This window comes from Panthera onca, chromosome A1 (genome assembly GCF_046562875.1).
Source record: "Panthera onca isolate mPanOnc1 chromosome A1, mPanOnc1 haplotype 2, whole genome shotgun sequence".
NCBI lineage: Eukaryota > Metazoa > Chordata > Mammalia > Carnivora > Felidae > Panthera > Panthera onca.
The window spans coordinates 49,355,916-49,377,698 of NC_138339.1; the positions used below are offsets into that span (position 1 = coordinate 49,355,916).

At 33.9% G+C, this 21,783-nt stretch overlaps 1 protein-coding gene and 1 non-coding gene across 3 annotated transcripts in view; one reads left to right on the forward strand and one right to left on the reverse strand.

The window, feature by feature from the left end:
- CLINT1 (clathrin interactor 1) overlaps positions 1-21,783 on the reverse strand; it is a 58,784-nt gene that overhangs the window by 19,579 nt on the left and 17,422 nt on the right. For both annotated transcript variants that reach the window (XM_078446405.2, XM_078446404.2), the window contains exons 2-6: positions 8,366-8,470; positions 7,730-7,826; positions 6,192-6,300; positions 5,077-5,241; positions 2,096-2,273 (exon numbers count right to left, since the gene is read on the reverse strand). In XM_078446405.2, coding sequence (XP_078302531.1) covers positions 2,096-2,273; positions 5,077-5,241; positions 6,192-6,300; positions 7,730-7,826; positions 8,366-8,470 — 654 coding nt within the window. The remainder of the gene's footprint in view (positions 1-2,095; positions 2,274-5,076; positions 5,242-6,191; positions 6,301-7,729; positions 7,827-8,365; positions 8,471-21,783) is intronic.
- Positions 1,577-1,680, forward strand: LOC132682574 (U6 spliceosomal RNA). The gene has a single exon (XR_009611751.1). It is a non-coding gene; the product is annotated as a U6 spliceosomal RNA (small nuclear RNA).

Here is a 21,783-nt window from a genome sequence, read left to right on the forward strand (position 1 = left end):
CCAATGAAATGGAAACTTAATATATCTGATCAATGTTCATGAATCCCTGAATTTAATAATGAACTAGTAAGTCTGACATTCTGGTAACATGCCAGAGAGGTCACATGCAACTTTGTCTCAAAATCTACTCTTCCCTCACAAATACTCAAAGATGTAAAGTCCCTGGTGTGCTCCTCAGTTACTATGATAAATAATACACACTATATTTTTACTCTTTTAAACCCAAATACTCTATATGAAAGATTTAGGGACTCTAGCAGATCTTGTCTTAGAGGCAACATAAAAAAAAAAAAAAAAAAAAAAAAAAAAGAAAATCAAGGGAGAAGAAAGAAAAAAAAAAAGAAAGACAAAGCAAAGAAAGAAAAACTGAGGACAGAAGGGCAAAGGAGAGAAAAGTAACAACATAAGAATGCACAGTCAGATCTCTAACCAGCCTACCTACCTGATCTCCACATCTCTTTAGGAAACAGCAACTGAATATATGGCCACTATGTTTTCTAAACCAAGCTAAAAATGTAAATACAGAGGCCACAAGAACATTAATGAGAGAAAAAAGTAGAATATCCACAGAATACTTAAATAGACATAGCTTTCCAAGTTTAGTATTTACTATTATATGCATACTCTTCAGTATAACAGAGCCAGAAATGTAGTTGTAAAATGGATATACTTAAAGTACTAAAAGTAAATTCTGGCTCTTCAAAGATCATATTCCAGAAACAGTCTTGAAAAAGAGGCATTTCAGAGATTTAATATATAAACATACCAAAGACACTACGTATTTCAAAACTGTTTCAAAATTATGCTTTTATACTTACTTCTTTTTAATGATCCCTAAATCTGAACTGGTGAGATTTTTTTTTTTTTAAGGGAAAAAAAAAGATGGTATTTAGTTACAGGTAATCACTTGAACAAACAGTTCCATCACAAACTTACTTAAGGCAAGTTCCATAGTCTGATTAGGCTTCAGGTTTTACTTCTAAAAAATAAAGGTAAAGTTCTTGATCTAGCCTATCTAACAGAAATACTGTAAGGCACAAATGACAAAGAACTAGTAAAAATTGCTTTACAAATGAAATGCTATATATATTACCTTTTTCACTTTTATACAGTGAAATGCAGCCCTCATTTCCCTCAAAAACAAAAAACAAAAAGTGAATGTTGAAAAGTTCCAAATATTGTTCTACATAAAACTAAATACAAATACCCTAATACAGATCTGACTCGAAAATATTTTAGCTTAAAAAATCATTTAGATTTTTTTCCTGTATACACTGGCATGGAGTCCTAATAAAATGTCACAGAGTTATATTTCAAACACTTGAACTTTTGTTTAAACTTAATATGCTTCACTATCTCTCAGCAATAACTTAGATGGCTGGGTCATCTGATGCCCAAATGCAAAATAAGCTGTGAAAGCTTTCACTGGGGAAAAAAATTTTCAATAAATAGCCTGTAGAAAAACATACAGAAAATGTGATCAACTTTAGAAATAAATGGACACAGACAACAATACAGACAGTGTATTGATACTAATTACAAACGTTTGACCTAGCATCTGAAAAACAGTTGCACAGTGCTCGCATCAGCAGCAAATGTAAAACTGAAACAATGCAGAGAAGATTATCATGGTCCCGATGCAGGAATGACATGCAAATTCACAAATCATTCCGTGTTTCTACACAGGGCATTTTTAGGGCAGTGAAACTAGGCCTGTACGGTTCAATAACGGCGGATATAATGCATTTCTGAACTACACACCACAGTGAAGCCTAACGCAAACAATAGATTTTAGTTAATAACAGTATATCAATATTGGTTTTCAACTGTTCTGATAAATGTACCACACTAATACAAGATGTTAATAACAAGAGAAATTGTGTGTGTGTGCATGTGCGTGTGCAACATGGGAGGTTAACATGGCAACCCTGTTACTTCGTGTACAATTTTTCTGTGAACCTAAAACTGCTCTAAAAACTAAAATCTTTTAAGAGAAAAAAAAACAACAACAACAACTAAACTTCAGATAAACAAAAACCCAGCTACATAAATTTAGCACCCTTTCCAAGAGACCCAGGAGACAAAGTGTTACTACCTGCATCTTTCTGGAGAGTCTTCTCTATCTTTCCTCCGGAACTTGCTGATGGTGTCATCAATTGTGCTTCCAATTTTATCACTCAGTTCACCTAATTTATCACTGAATGGAAAAGCACTCTTGTTTTTATCCCACTCTTCATCCCATTTTGATTTGGGTTCAGGATCATATCTTTCACCTATATAAAGCATTAAAAGGAAAGGCAACTCTAAGGGCATTAAATTCAAAAGGTGTCTATAGTCCTTATTTCTGAAGCTTTTCCTCATAATAAAATAGTTTTCAAAGGAAAACAGAAAGCTCCCACAGTGCTGAATCAACACAATTACAGCAAGGCACAGCATGTAGTGCCAGTCATTAAGTGGCAGGAATGCAGATTCAAAAGCTTTTGTTTATGAAAACTTACACAACCTTAATGCACAGCACAGCACATCAGGAAGTTCTTAAAAGAGTAGAGGAAAACACAAAAACCAACACAGGCTATATAAGCCAAAGAGAAATGGAAATCTTTTTGTTTTTACAAAAGTCACATAAGACATTGTATTTCATTCTTGTCTCTTAATGGTTCTTCAATTATCAGAAAAAGTATTGAACAGCAATAGTCTCTTGAAAAATACCAACTCTAAGAGACACCACTCTGAATGCTACATGTCCCATATGCTGTAAATATGCTGAAAATAACTGTCGATCTTTAATGTCATACTAGAAAAATAACTCAATGGATTTCATAGCATATGAAAGCATCTTTTAATTACTGTAAAGAGAAAAGGATATTCTAACTATCTGAAAGTACACAGACAAGAATCATGAAATATGCTCACGCAGTTCAGAACAGCGATGATCTACTCAAACACCAAGTCCAAACATATGCTGGGACTGGCAAAACCTGGGGAGACTCTGTGTGAATTTGAGAATAAAAAGAATAGATCATGGCAGTAAACAAAGACCCCAAAATGTCAAGATTTGTTTTAGTCCTTGACCATAGGGACCTAACACATGGAGAAAAACTGTAAGCACCAAACAGAACCTCTCCATTTCTGTGCCCAAACACAACTAAAAAGACAAGAGTAGAAGGTACAGAAAAATCACATGAGGTCAAAAATAAGAAAACAATAAAAATTAAGACAGGCTGGAGAGAAAGGAGAAAGTGCAATGAAAAGTAACAAAATAATCAAAAGGTGCCTGAGCCTTTGTGTTGACCTTTGGTGAACAAATTCTGGTGGCAAAAAGCCCTTTGGAGATTGAACAAAACCATTTTGCAGAAATGCCTGCGAAAACTACAAAGCCAAAATTTTCTGTAAGGAGATTTCAAAATATGTCTACTAGACTTGAAAGTGACCACCAACTTAAAGAGAACATGACAAAATTTTAACCAGATGGCTTTATAAAAATGAGTAGTTTTCCAATAATGTGAATGTACATTTCAATAAAAGCATGATAAGACTCTGAAAAGACAAATTTGTAGTAAGAAGTACAGTAGACGAAACTAAACTGATTAGTGTGATGGACATCCTGCTGAATGAATACCAAAAATACTGGTTTACTGGCAAGGCACCATCTAAGGTCAGAATGAAAAGACATAAAATAGTTAACGTTGGTCAGTTAAGTTTTTGAATAATATATATAACATTAAAACTAATTTTACAAGAATGTGATGCAAATACACAGGATGTTCAACTCTCTAATGCAGATGCTGCAATTAGTTCACAGTGACTGAGTCTGAGAACTTATTCAATTTTCTAAATTTATCTAATTACATATTGTGCTGGTAAAAAGAGGGTTACAAGCAATCGGAATGAGAAAATGAGCTGCAAATAGCAATTTCTTTTCAAAAACACATTAAATTGCTCTAGCTACTTTAAAAAAGCTAAAGAATAAAATAACTACGTAGGCAAATAATCCAAAAACTTCTTACTCCCATAAACAAATAAAAACTCCAAAACATATTTAACATTGTTTAAGAGAAACATTTTTGCTTAATTCAAGAACTGACTTTTATGTGATGCTTAGACATAAAAGAAAGAAATTTTCTTGTTAAAAGCACCCTTTAATAGTTAATTAAGTACATACAGTATTTTTTTCTTTGAGAGCAAGGAAGCAAAGAAGCAAAAGGGTGAAGATATTATTTTGTAATAATCACAAGGTAAGAAATAGAAAATCTTTACACGGTTCCAATGCAGGAGTTCTGAGATCCCAGTATAATCCAAATATAAACAACCTCAGATATGGGTTGGGGGAACTGGGGAGCCCCCATATGTAGCTAAGTACACATAACACTAGCCTGTCTGTGTATACCCAAAATGACCAGGGGACGGTCAGAGCTTAGAGAAGACAGAATGAGTCCAAAGGGACATGTCTGTAACAGAGAGTTATTTTCTGTGCCTGTTTCAAGTACCTAATGATCTGTTTTAGGGAAACTATATTATTACATTAAAAATACACATGAGCGACAATGTTCTTAAATGTATTAGAAACAATAAAGTGATAGGCCTAGGTGAAAAACTGACAGTATTACCGGTCACCTTTTTTCTACGTCAAATTAATTATAGGAAGAGACTGAGGCAGGACTAACTTATAGGAAGCTTACCTATTTTTGGCCCAAAATAGAGCTAATTTAGTTTCGAACTGGGAAGATGAAGCTCTCTATCAAACTTTATATTTTTATGTTCTAAATGGTGAGGTAGAGAAATCTTTTTTTTTCTTTTAAATATTAATTCCAAGACGGGAGGGCATATACGTTTTATTCTCTGTCAACTCAAAGTTCGTAGTCACTTAATTAACAATTAATGGTTCAAATCATATAAACAGAAAAGATGACTCCTAATATCCATATTAATAGGAGCCAAAATGAGTACTTCATATACTTTAGCATTCTATTTCTAGAAAAAAAAATGGTACTTTGTTCTTTCGTATTTCAGTGATTTTTAAAATACACCCAGGAAGCTAGACTGATGCTTAGGTGTCAGTCTGTCTTTGATACTCACTGTATCTGAATCCTCCAACACTGTCTGAGGAAACCCCAACATATTTGTCTTTGTTCTTCTTTGCTTTCTTTCGCTCCTCACGAAGCCTGTCGTCATCCTGGGCAAATTCAACCAATTCTTTCACCTTCTGGCGAATATTTATACCTTGATCCTTGCCATGCTCATCTGTGAGGATGGTAAGGGAGAAACAAAACCTTAAGAATTCAGTCAATCAAGCCCTTTAACACAAAAAACAGACATGAAAATTTCAATATAAAAAACCAACTTTAATATTTAAAATTAAAAAAAAAGACAAATAATGCTACTAAATTTTGTCATTTTCTCATCAGCAAATTCTAAGTCTTGAGATTCAATTCTGGCTTGTAAGAGCAAATAAAGATGAATTAACAAGGACCACAGATATTGGTGCCATGCAAGATCAATGAAAAATCTACTAAAAAGCATTACTAATGATGACTATACGAAAAAGACTTATATCCATAAATGTTTTCTTTTCCTATAGTATTTTAACAACAACAACAAAAAAATCCACTTTACCATTTTAATGACTACAATGCACCCAAATGCTTTGGTGTCCCCAATACAAGTTTGGAAACACTAATTACCAGGATTTAGTGTAGCTGAAAAACTGAATTTTTAAAGTGCTTTCAACTGGGGTACACTACAAAATGAAATGTGGTTTATTCTGTATCCTCGTTCACATTCAAAACACACTCTGGCCCTGCTGCCTTTGCACAGTAAATATTATTTGGTGGGAGGAAAAAAAAAACCCAGCTTCAAACAGATGTGTGTGTTTTGGAGCTCTAACCTTTTCTTCCCATATGATTAAAGCTATTCCTTTATGGACACCACAGGGGACCAGTCTCCAGTGCATATTTTAATATAAACCCGAACACTCATGTTGTGTTGGTTCTGTTGTTATTAGCCAGTCTTTTCTGCAAGTTCTTGTCTTCACTAATTAATACTCTAGGGCCCCACGTCTTGGATTCTGCACTCGTCACACAACCAGCAATAGTCACATTCTAATTAGAGCGGAGAAGCTTCTAAGCTGGTTCAGGTGACTGACAACTCCAACTACTGTTTTAATTTGCTTATAAGGTTTTTCTATTGCTCACCTACAAAGTGGTAATTTTCCAGGGATCGCAAATCATAAATGTGTTCTCTGGCACTCGTAACCACACGCTCTGATCCATTCCTTATGAGGTAAGCTAGAAGCAGCAATGACTGTAAAAATACAAGGCACCAAATGATTTAACAAAATAAATTCTGGTAGAGCTTTGGTAAGTGGTTAAAAATAATAATTCCAACATTAGCAAATAAATAATCTTTGTGGGGGTAGGGGAGAGGCAGAGAGAGTCTCTTTACCTTATACTGGACTTTAAATACATAGTATAACTTATATTATCAATTTGAAATTCCTCTTATAACCAAGCATAGTAAGTAATTATAAACTGTCCATTGGACACCATGTGTCAAAAGATTAAAAAAAATAGTTCTGATGTTAAAAAAGACCTGAATGTATGATACAAAAGAACGTTATTAAGCTTTTAGAAAGCTGGCTCGGTTTTCACTTTTCATTTGGGCAGTATGGAACTGTAAATTGTTAGAAACATCGGTTTAAACAGAGCAATTATTTGGTAATTATATGATCCCATAGTGTTTTCTGCATATAAAATTAAATTTGGAAGGATGTGACTTTTGTTTCAAAACCTTACAGCCAACAAATAAGAGAGAAAAAACAAACATTTAAGGGATTTCTTTTCGAGGTGATGAAAACATTCTGGTATTAAGTAGTGGTGACTGACGTACATCTTTGTGAATATACTAAAAACCACTGAATTAATGCATTTTGAACTTACCTTTGCTTGGAACAAACCTCACATAAAGAAATACTGACTATTTCATCACAAATATTATACAAGCTGAGGGACTGACAGTGAATGTTTTCAGAAACAACAACAAAACCACAGAAATAAATACAGGACTGCTCTTCAATCCTGAAAGCTAAAATGATGCTTTCAAAGTTCCAAATATAAATATTATATGCCATTTTGAAAGCACAGAAAAACTTACTCCGATAGCAAGAAAATACGGTGGGTTTGGAAAACAGGACTACCTTGTTTTAGAATTCTATGTTATATGATGAAATCAGAACTAAATAAAAAGAATCTGGTAAAAAAGTACATATTTGGGAATTTAAAATGTTAGAATTTTAGTATGTTTTAGAATCTCTATGTTTTAAAGTAACATTTTTGGTGCGGTGGTGTTAATACTATTATAAATTAAGCAAATTTTTATGTAGAGATGAGAAAACATACTAGACTGTGGTTTTCGTTTTAATCGCTCATACACTAAATATGCATCCAACTGCAGATTCATTACTTTGATATGCACAAATATATTTTAAGAAAAATTTTAATAATATTAAAATATTTAGAAGTATTATTTATATTAATTTTAAACATTTTAGGTTCAGAATAGCTGTTTATGGTGACGAGAAAACAGAACGCAAGTAGCAAATCTACTTCTTCCATCTGTGTAAGAATATTCTATTCTGGGATTTAATGTTCTTCATAACCACTTATGTATGTATACGTTAAAATTTCAAGCATTTGTTTCCAACATGTCAAATAATAAAAACTGATACCCATACCTTATAAACTCTTCTCCAATTTTTTTTGTTGTCTTTTAACATTCGTGACCAAAGCATGTTCATAAGTTCGGGAAATTGTTCATACATAAATGTAGCCCTGAAAAAAGAATAATTTTCCTCAAGACTCTGCAATACATTAATTTTGACAGTAGATGGCATGCTTGTTCTAAGTTACTGTGCTTTGCCAAAAAGCTTAAAAATTATAAGCTTAATTCAAAACATTTAGATATGCTTCCATAAAAATATTTTTCTCATGGTCTGTGTAATATCTAGCACGTGTGTAAGCCCCACTAATTAATATCATCTTTTACAAGCCCTTTATTTACCAGCATACTGGTCGAGATGCTCATCAAAAAAATTTTTCCTAACTTTATTTCAAGTTATTTTATACACATTTGTCAAAATTCTATGATAAGCTACGTAAGTCTCTAAACTTCACTGAAAAATAGTTTTACTTTTTTGAGCTAATTTTTAAGGGGAAATGGACTGTGTGTAGAACTTCCTCCACTAATATCTGAATGATTATACAGAATTTCTGTCTGGCAGCTAAACTGTTTAAAACTGAAAGCAAATTTCATATTTCTATGTAAAGATAGTTGGATTCTTTCTGCACTGCTGAGTCAAATTATCACTTACTTGGCAATCTCTCCCATGAGTTGCCCAGAAGGTCCCCAAGGATCGTCATTCGTTGCTTCTCGAACCTTAGACTCGATCTCTGAATAATTCATAACCACATTGGTGCTGCAGAGGGAAAAAACGCACGCACACACACAAAGATTAGCATCAAAACTGAGAAACACATGAAAACTTAATAATGACACTACTGGGTGTCCTAATGAGATACCTCTACAGGGTGGGAAAGAAAACATCTTTTGTGCATAAGCTACTTCGAGAGTACTATATAGCACATTTAAGTTATATTTAAGAAAATTTTACTATTCCATTTAGCCTTCCAGAAAACAGATGAGAGACTGATTACATTAGAGCTGGCCTAAGTCCAGCAAAAAAATGGCTTTGGGTCAAATTAAAAAGGAAATTGAACACACTAGAGTCTATTATAAAACTAAGTTGTCTGTTTCCTAACCAGATCTAGTTTACATGCACCCTTGTTTCCTTACAGAATTTCTGTAAATTAATCAGCAAAATTACAGAAGAGCTAAACATTATTAATATTTCATTTTCAAGAAGCAACGACAAGCCAAAGGTAACATTAAAAATGTTTAGAATCACTATGAACATTTAAACTGTAATCCCTTGGTCTCTTTTCACTTATTACATCATATAGGTTTTCCGTGTCACTAGTCACCATAACCCTCACTCTTGATGGCTACATAATATTCCATCAGGAGTCTGTATAACATTTAACTTTCACTTAAGACTTCAACAGTGATGAAGAACATGGGTTCTAGGAATCAGAAAGATCTGACTTCAGTTACTTTGTGACTTTTAGCAAAGTTATTCTAATTATCTTAATTTTAGTTTCCTCAAATGCAAAATGGGAGTAAGAAAGAATACTATCTAAAAGGGTGGCATCTCAAATGAAATCTATTAGTAGCATAGTGCCTGACACACAGAAATTGCTCAATACAGGCCAGCTGTCATTATTATTAAGAAAGATAATAAACACCTATTAGGAGTAATAAAAATATTACTTAATATTTTTATAAGAAAGGACTTTGAAAAGAGTCCCTTAAGATAAAAGATAGCAAAATGTTTGGTTATTAAAATAGAATTTACATACTCATATGGATTTAAGAATTCAATGACATTCTGAGAAAGAAATACTGTGAAAAGTGACAAACTATAGTAGTATCCACTTGACATCTAAAATTCCAATTATTACTGAGCAATTATTGTAACAGATGCCTATGAGTACGACCATTCAAATCTTTCACTTAAAATCAAGCCTTAGAAATACAGAAAAATCAGAATTTGGTAACTATGACTTCCATACATCTCACTCTTGCTGTATGGTTTTTCAGTTATCAGAAAGTTCTATTTTTTAAAGGAAGGAAGGTATGGATATAATTTGTATTCAAATCTGTTTCTCAAATATAAAGAAATACAAATTTCAAATTCATTGAAAACCTTTCTCTTCCTTTACTTAAAAAAAAAAAAAAGACTAATAAATGGTTTGGGGTAAAATTTGAAAGGGACCATTACACATACATAACGCCAAATCACAGAATAAATTTGGCTTCTAGATTTACATCCAGAATACTGTTCTACTAAGGAAGGACAGTGAAATCCTATATCACTTTCTTTCAAATCTTGGCGAAAGCTGCCTCCTAAAGTATCAACTAGTTTGATAACATAAGTATAAATTGTTTCCCTGGGACATAGTTTCCAATGCCTCCTTTACCAACTGAGACGATTAATGAATGAATTTTCCTAAAAACCCAGTAATGATCCTCTTGACAATAATTTTATGTATAGATACAAAGGAGTAACATTTTTTCCAATTTTTTTCAACAATGGAAACAAAATAAAATCAAGGCAGTCAATGACAGATTTGCAATTTAAGATGCCACAAAATGATGGATTTCAAAATGCTTTTGTTTATCCTACTGGCTGAAGAATGCGTGGCTTAGGCAGTTATAAGTGTCAACATGCAGCTGTGGGAATGAACAATAGCAATTAGGATTATAATTCACCCAAGCATTTCATTAGCAAGAATGCACTTAAAATCTGTTTGCATTGTTTAATTTCAAGAGAACAAGATGAAAGGAGTTAATCTCTAGTCCATGCACATGAAATATTTTTACTAGAGCCTTCATAAATGCTGTAGCTTTCAGAACACTACTTTCCTTGTTCAAGCTACAAAAGCCCATGGGTCAAATGAGAAAGGTCCTGTTTCTCTAACCCTTCGCAAGATTCTTAGCTGAAGGCCTGTGTGTTTGAGTGCTGTGTGTTTACAGGAAGAGGTGGCAGACAGCCAATAATTTAAGAATCTCCTTATTTCCTTGGTTGAAAAACAATGTGAACTATATAAAATGACAACTTACCATTAAAACACACTTACAATATAGTTACAAAGTACACAAAGTACATCCACAAAATATAGCAACAATAACAAAAAATAATAAAGTTAGAACACTTCCATGAAGAGAATGGCTCTATTTTAAAGCCATTTTTCCAGTGAAACTGTTGCTTTCAGAAACTGCAAAGAACTCTGAAGATGAGATCTGCTGGCTATAAAGAATTCCAAAATAAAGTATTTTTAAGCTGCACCTAATTCAGAAACAAATGTAAACTAAAACAAAACAACACACTACTGTATAGTTTGGCCTTACTCCAGGTCATTTTAAAAATAACTATTTCTAAAAAGGTAGAAATGGCATTTTGATCCTTCCTTTCCCATGTTTTCAGTTGCCCTCAATCCACACCCTACCCATAATTCCAGTGACCTTTTTTAAAAAGGAAAATAACCTCTTCCCAACCCCCACCAAAAAAAAAAAAAAAAAAAAGTTAAAAAGAAATTACATCCAGATGTGAAAGGAAAAAATAGCTAGTTTAATTCTTAAAACTTCCTATGATTGACAAAAATGTTTTAAGAATGGGTAATTCAGACACTAGAGGGGGCTCTCTCAACAGTTTTTTAAAGCACCAAATTCAGACAAAGGTCTAGGATGTGTTCTGCAAGTAAAATTCTAGGAAATTACCATGAAATAACCAAAAAGTGAAGAATATTAAGAATCTGCTCATGTTCTGAAGATTTTACCTTAAAGCAGTATTGAACCACACTCATTATTGTTTGTTATCAGTAAGACTTCACTGCATCTACAGTCCTTTTCATGCTTTCACATTTGCCCCTCACAGCACCCTAACAGGCAGGACAGGACTAAGGGAGATCCAGTGAGAGTACTTAACCCTCGACAACCCAGCACCACTCACTCATTGGATCTTTAATGCCAAAGACTAAAAGTTACTGCCCTCAACTTCTGTACACATACTTCTGTGACTGTATTCACATGGCCAATGTTCAATTATTCAAGGGCTGACTATTCAATTTGTAAATTATTAGTGTTCACTTGGCTCTGTTCTTTATTCCTCATTTTCTGTTTATTGCACTGCTCACTACTGATAGAATACCAAATTATTTTACTTAGTAACAGTTTGGGAACAGGTTTTAGAGGCAAGATTGGTTGAAAGTGAGCTAACGTGGGACTTTTACTTATAGATGGCCAATGCTTCTTCTAATCTGCATTAAGAATAATCAGTAAAGTAACTGACAAGAAAACATTTGAATAGTTCTTATTGATATATTTTCCTGCCAAAAGTTCAATATGCTTTGTTAAAACAAAACTATATACCAAGAGAAAAGGTAAAGCTTAGGTACAATTCAGTCTAACTACCAGCAAAGGAATAAGGAAACTGAAACAGATTGATGCAGTAGAAAGTATTTTTTCCCAGCTTGTCCTTTTAATTTTACCTCCTTTAAAAAAAAAAAAGTCGTATTTTTCATGTTTTCTTCTTTTTGTTTTAAACTTACTATATAAAGCCTTCATTCACTCTGAGATCAGGAAAATATTTAGCAGTATTTTCTCTTAGACCTTTAAATTTGTATTTTATTCTATGCATGCACACATACATCCACACTTAGAGAGAGTCTTCACTAACAGGAAAACAGGCAGCAAGAGACAGAGACACAACATTCAAAGTAATGGTTTTAAATAACAGTATTTTTTTCTTTATACTTTCCTGTATTTTCCAAATTTCCTCCCATGAACTTTAACCAAGGAGAAACTTTTAAATGCCATTAAAAATAGAAATCAAGTACAGTATCATCATTAGCAACCTTTTAACTTTCATCAGCAAATAAGCATCATGGTAGCCCACGTATGTATTATTTGTACTTCCAACATCTTGTTTTTATCAGGCTAATAAGTGCAGCAAACTAGTAACTAATGTATATGTATACATACTAAAATATGTATACCAAGTGCTATATGTGTAAAACTACAGGGATCAATTTAAGTACCTAATATTAAAATTAACATGTTTTTAAGAAACTCTTCTAGGAAAGAATAATTCTTGAACATTAAAACTTACACTAAAAACTCACCTCTTAATCTCAATGCCACAAAGATTTCAGAAGATACTTTTATGACACAGGCAAAACTATTATGCTCCCATTAATAAAGTATCAATCTTTAAATAACTTTTTAAAAATAATAAAACACCCATAAAATAAACACTGAAAAAGAAAGTTTTCTCAGGTAACAAATTCCTTCTTTTAATGCTTGTTCCTTTTTTTTTTTTTAAGCTTCTGGCCAAAACATTAGGAAAATAGTTTTAAGAATACTTGCTCTAAAAGTGTGATATAGACCATTTGATATTCAGTTTTCATCAGGGGACCTCCTTTACCACATGACCCTTATTTGCAAGCTAAACATTTTATAGGTTCAATACTCATTTTAAAACCAAGTACATGGTATTACAATCCTGTGAACAGAATCATATTTATGATCAACAACCAAGAAGTCTACCACTTCTAAATTCAACAAATACATAACTTTCATTGTCAGCAGAAAATCTGAAGCTGTACAGAAATGGTGTGGGGAGGTGGAAAAACTGATTCATCTACTTGGCTGGATATTTGCTACCCATGGAAAAAAAAAAGTATTTTCTTGACCTGAAAGTAAAATACAAAGCAATGAAAAATGTCTTTTTAAAATTTTTTTTTAAGATTTATTTATTTTTGAGAGAGGGAGAGAGACATAGCGTGAGCAGGAGAAGGGCGGAGAGACAGGGAGGGCGACACAGACTCAGAAGCAGGCTGTAGGCTCCAGGCTCTGAGCTGTTAGCACAGAGCCCAATATGGGGCTCGAATTGATAAACTGTGATATCATGACCTGAGCCGAAGTCAGACGCTTAAATGACTGAGCCACCCAGGTGTCCCGAAAAATGTCTTAACAAAAGGACTGGTTCAGTAGAATTAATATTGCTAAAGCAAATATTATCATATTTGATTATAAAGTATCTTAGTTATAAAATAGCTACAGTGCTAATATAAGGAATAAATTACAGTGTTCCCTCCACACCAGAAGAAAACTAATATAATAAATATTGGAAAGTAGAGAAAAAAACAAATACAACAAACCTACTGCTGGCCACTTTCTCTCTAGTGCTGCCATGCTGTCATTAGCAGCAGCGGCCCCTTCTACCAAACAGAAAGAAAATGAGTGAGTAGAGAGGAAAAGTATATTTAATATAATATATTTAATAGCAATATAATAGCAGTATTATAGCAATATTTAATAGAAATATAATAATATTTAATAGCAACCCCTTGGTAGAGAAATTAAATAAGCTCACTTGTATCATCACAAGACTAGTAAGCAGCTGATGTTTAAACTGCTGGGTTTTCTAATTCTAAAGCCCATATTATACCACAATGCCCTAAAATCAGAGAATTAGTAATATCATCCGACCTAAAAGAAAAAGCTTCTTAGTTAATAAATTAAGATGACATCACAAACTGTGCTACTAAAAGAAATGCTGAATTAATCTTTAAAGAAATATATTCCCAGTTATGGATATTATATTTTCTTTGGTTTTACTAAATACTAAATAATGAACTATCCAAGTGGAAAGGAGGAAACCAATGTATTCCTCCCCCTCTTAAACACAAATACTCTTAAAAGCAAGGTAAAAAAACCCATTTTGAATAAGGAAAAACTGAAATTGAAGACCTCTAAAATCTCAGGCTCTCTTATCCATTCTTCTGTAGTAACAAGACTTCAGAAGAATAACCTGGTTATTTAAAAAACATATACCCTATTTCAATCTATTTATATCATAAATATGTGGGATGCTCATGTGCATATTATTTATGACTTCACCTATTTACACAGAGGACTATGCTGGATTATGTATTTTCTGTTTTCCTCTTTACTTTTCAAGAGGGAACATTAAAATACTAAATGCTGAAACATGAGACTTTCTGCTTTTTAAAATAACCATCAAGAATTTGCACTGAAATACTATACTTCATGCTTTAGCTATCACAGTAAAAAAAAATTAACACCAAATAAATATTAAAGAACAGTTTACTGCCAGGTTTTACTGAGGCAGGAGGGGACTCCCATAGTTCTTTTTAAAGCTTCTACTTTTAGAATATTCTGGATACTCAAAGATCAAGTTAGATACTATAACCGGATACCTAAAACATTTTAAAAACAGTACAGACAGAAAAACTGCTGAAGTCCAAACACAAGCTGCCTGCTTACGACATGAAAACCACAGAAAATGTATTAACGTTCAAAAACACCAATTCAGTTGTTCATTCCCCACATATGACAAGAGAAAAGCACCTCTAGCTGATGTAACTCTAACTGAAATTCTAATTGTTTTAAGATGTAACAAAATTAAGGTGTATCTACTCTTTTCTAAGGCAAAAGCTATTCTTCCCCCATACTACTAACAAATTCTTTGATCCATTCTGATTGATGTTGGCCTTCAATTCCAGTAATAGTTTAGTCCATGGGGATGGAGAATTGGGAGTCCAAAATTTAACCACCCCTGATGTTTTCAGAAAGTATATTTTCAGTTTTTTTGCAGAGGACAATGGGGAACAAATTAAACACTGAACATATTCTGCACGTAGAAATGACTAAGAATAAACTTCTAACATTCATGAACGATTAACAGAAAACCTTTATCTTAAAAATTACAAAGACAAAAATGGTTGTACAGACTCCTGACAATCTCCCAGATTCGATCAAGACTTTAAAGTATCCTGTACTTATTATACTTCCCCAACACATGGTAAAAATAGTTAGATTCATCAAGTTTTCTTTCTTAGGTAGGAAACTTATGCATGGCAGAACACTTTTCATAATTTTTTTTTTTATTGATTCTGTATAATTGGATTGTGTCATTAATCCAAGGTACTACCAAACCCAATGTGTTCTTCTCTAAATACCCTTTGTAAAGCTACTATTTTCTGTTAATAATAATTTTCTCAGGCTCTGCCACATTCACTACCAGTACTGGAGGTTGGCTTTCTTGATTTGTTGTTCACAAAGAAATTAAGTTACAACAGCCCCAGAGCTGTAACATAACAAAGCCGAGCTGCCCAGTGGATGCCAATGAAAGGCTTGGCTAAGTGACTTGTCCCCACAGCTGCAAGTAAGATTTGGATCATAATAAAATTGTACATTATTTCCTGTTAACAAATCTAGATCTGTTTTACAAAGTCAAAACTGAACAAAAATCTACTACATTTTAGAAAGGAGGATGGTTACACAGTAGGAAATGTAATACAAAAAAATATTTAAGAACTTTTATCAGTAACTGACATTAACCGATTTATCACATATTTTCTAATCTCTAAATATACCCATTACAGATTATTAGTACTCCAAATGATATCATTATCTAAAGATTTCAAGCTTAAAACCTAGCATTCCAAATCCATATAATTTCAAATTGTGCGTTAAATAAATAGTTGGTCCCTTGCTTAAGGAAGAGTTTACCTAACATTCCAGGAAAATTTCCAGTACTGATTCAATATCAGTTTACATGAGCCCAAACTAACAACTTACATCTAAAATATCTGAGATTTCTAACAACTGATATGTTTATCACTTAAGTATAATAAAGCTGTTCTAAAATGCAACTAGCAGAAGTAATGTCTTATGAACTTTTTTCCAAAAAACAAAAAAAAACCCACAGAAAATCATTATTTTGCAGTTTATGTAGAATTCAGGGTTAGGAAAGGTTACATAAAATCGGTAAGCCTTAAAGAAGTCAATACTCCAAGTTTAGTTTCTCATGGCAAACTATGTGCCAGATTAGAATGTATACATAAATTGATCACTAAATGATACAAACTTATGGAAGCAATGACTAAAATACTTTTCTATATAAAAGTTTATATGTTAAATGTTTATAGTCCAATATAAAGTCTTCAGGGAAAGATTAGAAGCCACACATAATTATTCCAATGACTCAAAAAATTAAGGAATTGATCCAAAACAAAAAATACTTAAACCAGGATGGTAGTTGGATTTCTGCCCCTTGAAGTCTGTCATTGAATTCTTTTTTCCAAAAGTTACCGACCTCTTGATCACTATTAAGTGTGACTTAAACTGGCAATTTTTCAAGGAAAGAGTTTTAGTAATTTATGTAACAGATGTGCAAAAAAAATTACATGAATGAGATAAGCCAAGAAAAACATCCTGATGTCCACAACTAAATTATGACCTGTGGGAGGAAGAAACTATAAAATTATTTCCCCTTCCTTACAACTTCAGTGGTTAGCAATACGAAATAAAATAACCTGTTTGATAGCAACCCATTTCCAAACATTTAAAATGGGCCTGGGCTCTAGGAACTGTTCCAAACACAAGCCCACCCTAAAGGAAACTACTGCAAATTTATGTATTTTCATAATCTGCTTCATCTTTTATGGCTATTTTGTAGGAAAGCAAAGTAATATGTACATTAATTGACCAATAATTAGAGATTAATATGGCCTGAATTTTGTCGTGGACTCCTGGACAAATCAACCACTCTGTGTCTCAAGTTTCCTCATCTGAAAGACAGTTCCTATGTATAATAGAGATTAAATGAAATGGTTAAGGGTACCATTTAGCACACATGGTCATTTTTCTGCCAGTATTTATTTTTAGTTTGAAGATATTCTTTATATGGTCCCTTAGAGTAAACTAATTCTTATTACTTACATCTCATTCATTGTTGCAGAACTTTACAGTCATGGTAACTAGCAGCCTATCTGACCCAAAGCATAGATACTGAAATGAAGATCTTGAAAATGTTAAGTATATAGGCAAGGCAAAAACAACTATTATTAAGAAGTGGCCAAAGACCTGGAAATGAGTATTACTAAGAAATTATTAACACTAATAATACTAATAATATAATATTACAGTAGTAATACTATTAATGCAAGCCCTGGCAGAGAACAACTATTTTATGCTTAACAGAGTTTTTATTTTGAAGTTTACTGTTACTAATCTTGAGCTACAGTTTTATTTTACATAAAGTAGCAATTCATTTTTTAGTGGTAACCTGACATCATCTGATCAAATAAGTAAAAAGTCCCTTTTTTTGGATTCACTAAACTCATTCACATCTACTGATGGAGTTGCACATCCCAAAGCAAAATTAAAGCAAAAACAAAGACTTTTAAGCTATTATAAGAAGGGAAATTATCTAGCATTATCAGAAACTGCAGAATTCTGAGCTTTCAAAATGCCCAAAATAAGGTCATATAATTCATTCCATGAGGTGGCTGTCTGAAGAAAGCATTTTAGAAGGGCCACAATACCTGGTTTCTATATCCTGCTTCCTTTGCAAGAGCACAAATCATTAAACGAAGAAATGTCTGGATGTTCATGGATCTTGATGGTTTATGTAGAAACCCTTCTACTTTCCCTCTAGCATAGGTGCTGCTGCTACCATGAGCTGGGTAGCAGATGACAAGCTTAAAAAAAGCTGTCCCAACCACTGGCTAGTCCCATGATGCTAAAGAGTTATTTTTTTTCCAGAGAAATTTTCTGGTGCCAATTAAGATTTGGGGAAGGGATGTTCTATGGCTGGCAAAAGAAGGTATTTGTTATGTGATTCAGGAAAGTGAGATAAGTTGTTTCTAAAACGTGGCAGCAATGGTACATGGGACAATATAGCAATCAAACAGGCAGAGGGTACACACTAGAAAATTCTTTTCCTTTCACTGCCATAGAAAAACAGCTCCCACAACACAAATCTGATGAACAGTAACTACTATCAACTATATAAAAACACATGTACATGTGGACAAAATCTAGAAGGAAAAAAAAAACGTGAAAAACTGTATGTGGACGGAGACACATTAGTTTACAATTTTATTTATATGATGAAAAAAAATCGATCACTTTTAAAGAAAAGAAAAACAGCACTTGTGTATAAAACTTCTCTTCACTTGTTAGGGCAGTGTCCCATGGCTGAGCTGATTTAATTCTGCTGAGGATCAGTTTCCACTCTCTTGGCTCAGCAGCCTCTTTATGTTATATCAGTGCCCTATCTGCACAGATAAAAGCTTTCTGAAGACCCGCTTTGGATAAAGGACCAGAGGTAAGGGTGTCAAGTTGCCTTCTTCTCTTGGCTAGCTGCAAAACAGTGTTGGAGACTATTCCGTAGGAATGCTAGCCCCAACCCAATTCTATTTTCTACTTCCAGCTGATTTTTTCTTTATCCTCTATCTCTGTAATTTTTAAGATTTCCATTTTTACTTTCTTCTAAAACAGTACTCTAGTATTTTGTGAAACATGGTAAGATTTTGGAGATGTTATGTAAAACTAAGGCAATTTTATTACTACAGCACTTCTCAGAGACTATATTCTAACATGCTTTGAGAATCTCAAAGAGGGGATCATATTAAACATGGCTAAAATTTTGGTGATAACATTCCTTCTCCCTGGAGCATTTTCTAAGTGTTCCAAAAAACCCACTTTGGGGTTTTTACCCTATTTTTTAAAACTTCCCTTCATATTAGACTCACAAAAATGTCTATACCTTTCATCTTACCACTCTTGTTTTTAGTATCTGTTATTTCTTATTCTTTTTTAATGGATAGCTTTTCCTTTTAACCTTTTATGTTTTTAAATTCTTAGCTGATGGCTGGTTTTAGGCCTTTTATCTTGCTTTACATCTCACTTATTTTTAACCTATTAAAAAAAAAAAACCTTGATTGATCTTTACTGTTGATTTCAGTTTCCTATCTTGTTTATTTTAAGTCTCATCAGTATTACTTTTTGGGCCCCTTTTTTCCACTGAGTTTTTAAAAACTTTTAAACTTTATTCCAACCTCTTCAAAGTTCTCTATTTTTAGCTTTAAGTTCTCAATCCTCATTTAATAATGTCTTTCCTTTTTTCTTGCACGTTTTACTTATTTTACATTTTATAACACATCACTGAATGAACAGAAACAGCACAAAGAGCTCAAGAAAAGAGAGGAATTGGCTCTTCTCACAGTCCCTAACTCTCACACTTACTGCTGTTTTTCTGGCCCTCCCGATGCAGGGATAACATTTTTCACAAGGATCAATGAAACACGTATATGAGATACTCAAAATGAGATTAGCTTTATTAAGTCCCAAGGGGTGATAAAATTCTTCTTCTTCCAGATTAGAGATGCTTTTTAACAATAAAATTATTAGTTTTCATGTACTTGAGAAGGAGCAACATTCAGGCAGCTTCACGATTTCTCAGGGTGAAACATGATCTGCAGGGTACATGGTAAGGCCAGGCAGGCTGCATGCAGGTGCTGGGTGTTTGGAGTCATCTTTGGGAGCCTTTTCCCTCAGTGCCTGCTTCCCATTAATTTCCAAGACCTGTTTGTGCTGCATTAAAAATACAAAGCACTCATCTCTCTAGTCTAGGCTCCAACAATAGCCATTTAACAATGTCTCCATTTGGGGTGTGTTCTCCACTTATCCTTCAAACCGTTGACTAGATTCAGCTTCCTAATATATTTACCGTTGGCCATGTGGTCCACCACAAATTCATCACCACCTTCCCCAAGTATTTTCCTCTTTGTGTTATCAGTGGACAGTACCATCCAGAGTTACGGCTTCAACATCATAATTCATTACTTCCCTCCCCTCCTATTCAGCATTAAATCCATTTTCCTGGACTTTTCTACCTACGGTGGTTCCTAAGTGTCTCTAATATGTCCATCTACTTCTCCCTACCCACGGTGCCACTACCTCAGTGCAGGGTCACGACCATTTCCCACCCAGATTATTGCCAACAATCTTATAACTAGTGTCTCTGCTTTTCCTCTATCTCCCACCAGACCAGAGCCAAAGTGAACTCTTGCTGAAATACAAATCCTATGTAACTGAGCCCCCATTTTTTAAATCCAACAAAGGCTTCCGTTGGAAGCCTTCAAGATGAAGTCCAAACTCCTTAACATGACAAAAAGTCTTTCATGTGGGATATCAATTTATTCTTTCAGTCCCATCACCATCATTCTCACCTCAAGGCCTTTGCATGAATTGTTTCCTGTCTGTAAGTCCTCTACCCACTCAGCCCTGTCACTGGCCTCACTTCACCTTATCATCAGGGTTTAGTTTAAATGCCACTTCCTCCAAGAAACCTTCCTTTAACTCTGGGGATCTGCCTATATGCTCTTCATAGCACCCTGCTCTTTATCTTGAACTAAAACTAAAACTAGTGTACTATAACAGGCACATTTGTTTTCTTGTCTCCCCCTCTGGACTGAAAACATCCAAAGGACACAAGTTGTCTCTAACTTTATTTTTAATTTTTAGTTTATTTATTTTGAGAGAGAGACAGCATGAGCAGCAGAGGGGCAGAGAGGGAGAGAGAAGGGGAGAGAGAGAGGGAGGGAGAGAGGGAGGGAGGGAAAGAAAGAAAGAAAGAAAGAAAGAAAGAAAGAGAGAGAGAAAGAAAGAAAGAAAGAAAGAAAGAAACAGACAGTATCCCAAGCAGTCTTGTGTTGTCAACACAGAGCCTGACGTGGAGCTCGATCTCACAAACTGTGAGATCATAATCTGAGCCGAAATCAAGAGTCAGACACTTAACTGACTGAGCCAGCCAGGCACCCCTGTCTCTCACTTCAAAGATCCCCAGTGCCTGTAACAGACTTGGTGATAGCAGATGTTCCATAATATTTATTAAGTTATTGAGCAAATAGGTTAAATAGCTTCTTCCCTTTGACTCAAAAAGTTCTGGTGTTCAGGACCTACCTGATCTGGCCTCAATCTACCTGCCTAGCCTTTCTTCCCACTGCTTCTGTTTTATTTCCTTTATGGGATAACAACTGAAATTTAAACACGCCCTTTCTTACCTCAGTAAGTGTTCACTCCCAGAATTATCTCCTTTCAGTAAAACTCAAACCTAGTTTTTAACAAAGATGCAAAAGTAAAGTCCTCCTGATTCCTGCCAACCCATAACCTCCCCTTCCTATGGTAAAATAAACATTACATTTATAACTTTTATGAATTATATTATACCCTATGTAATAGCTATGTATGAACATATCTTAATTCCCCCTTAAAACATTGTAAGTTTTTAAAAAA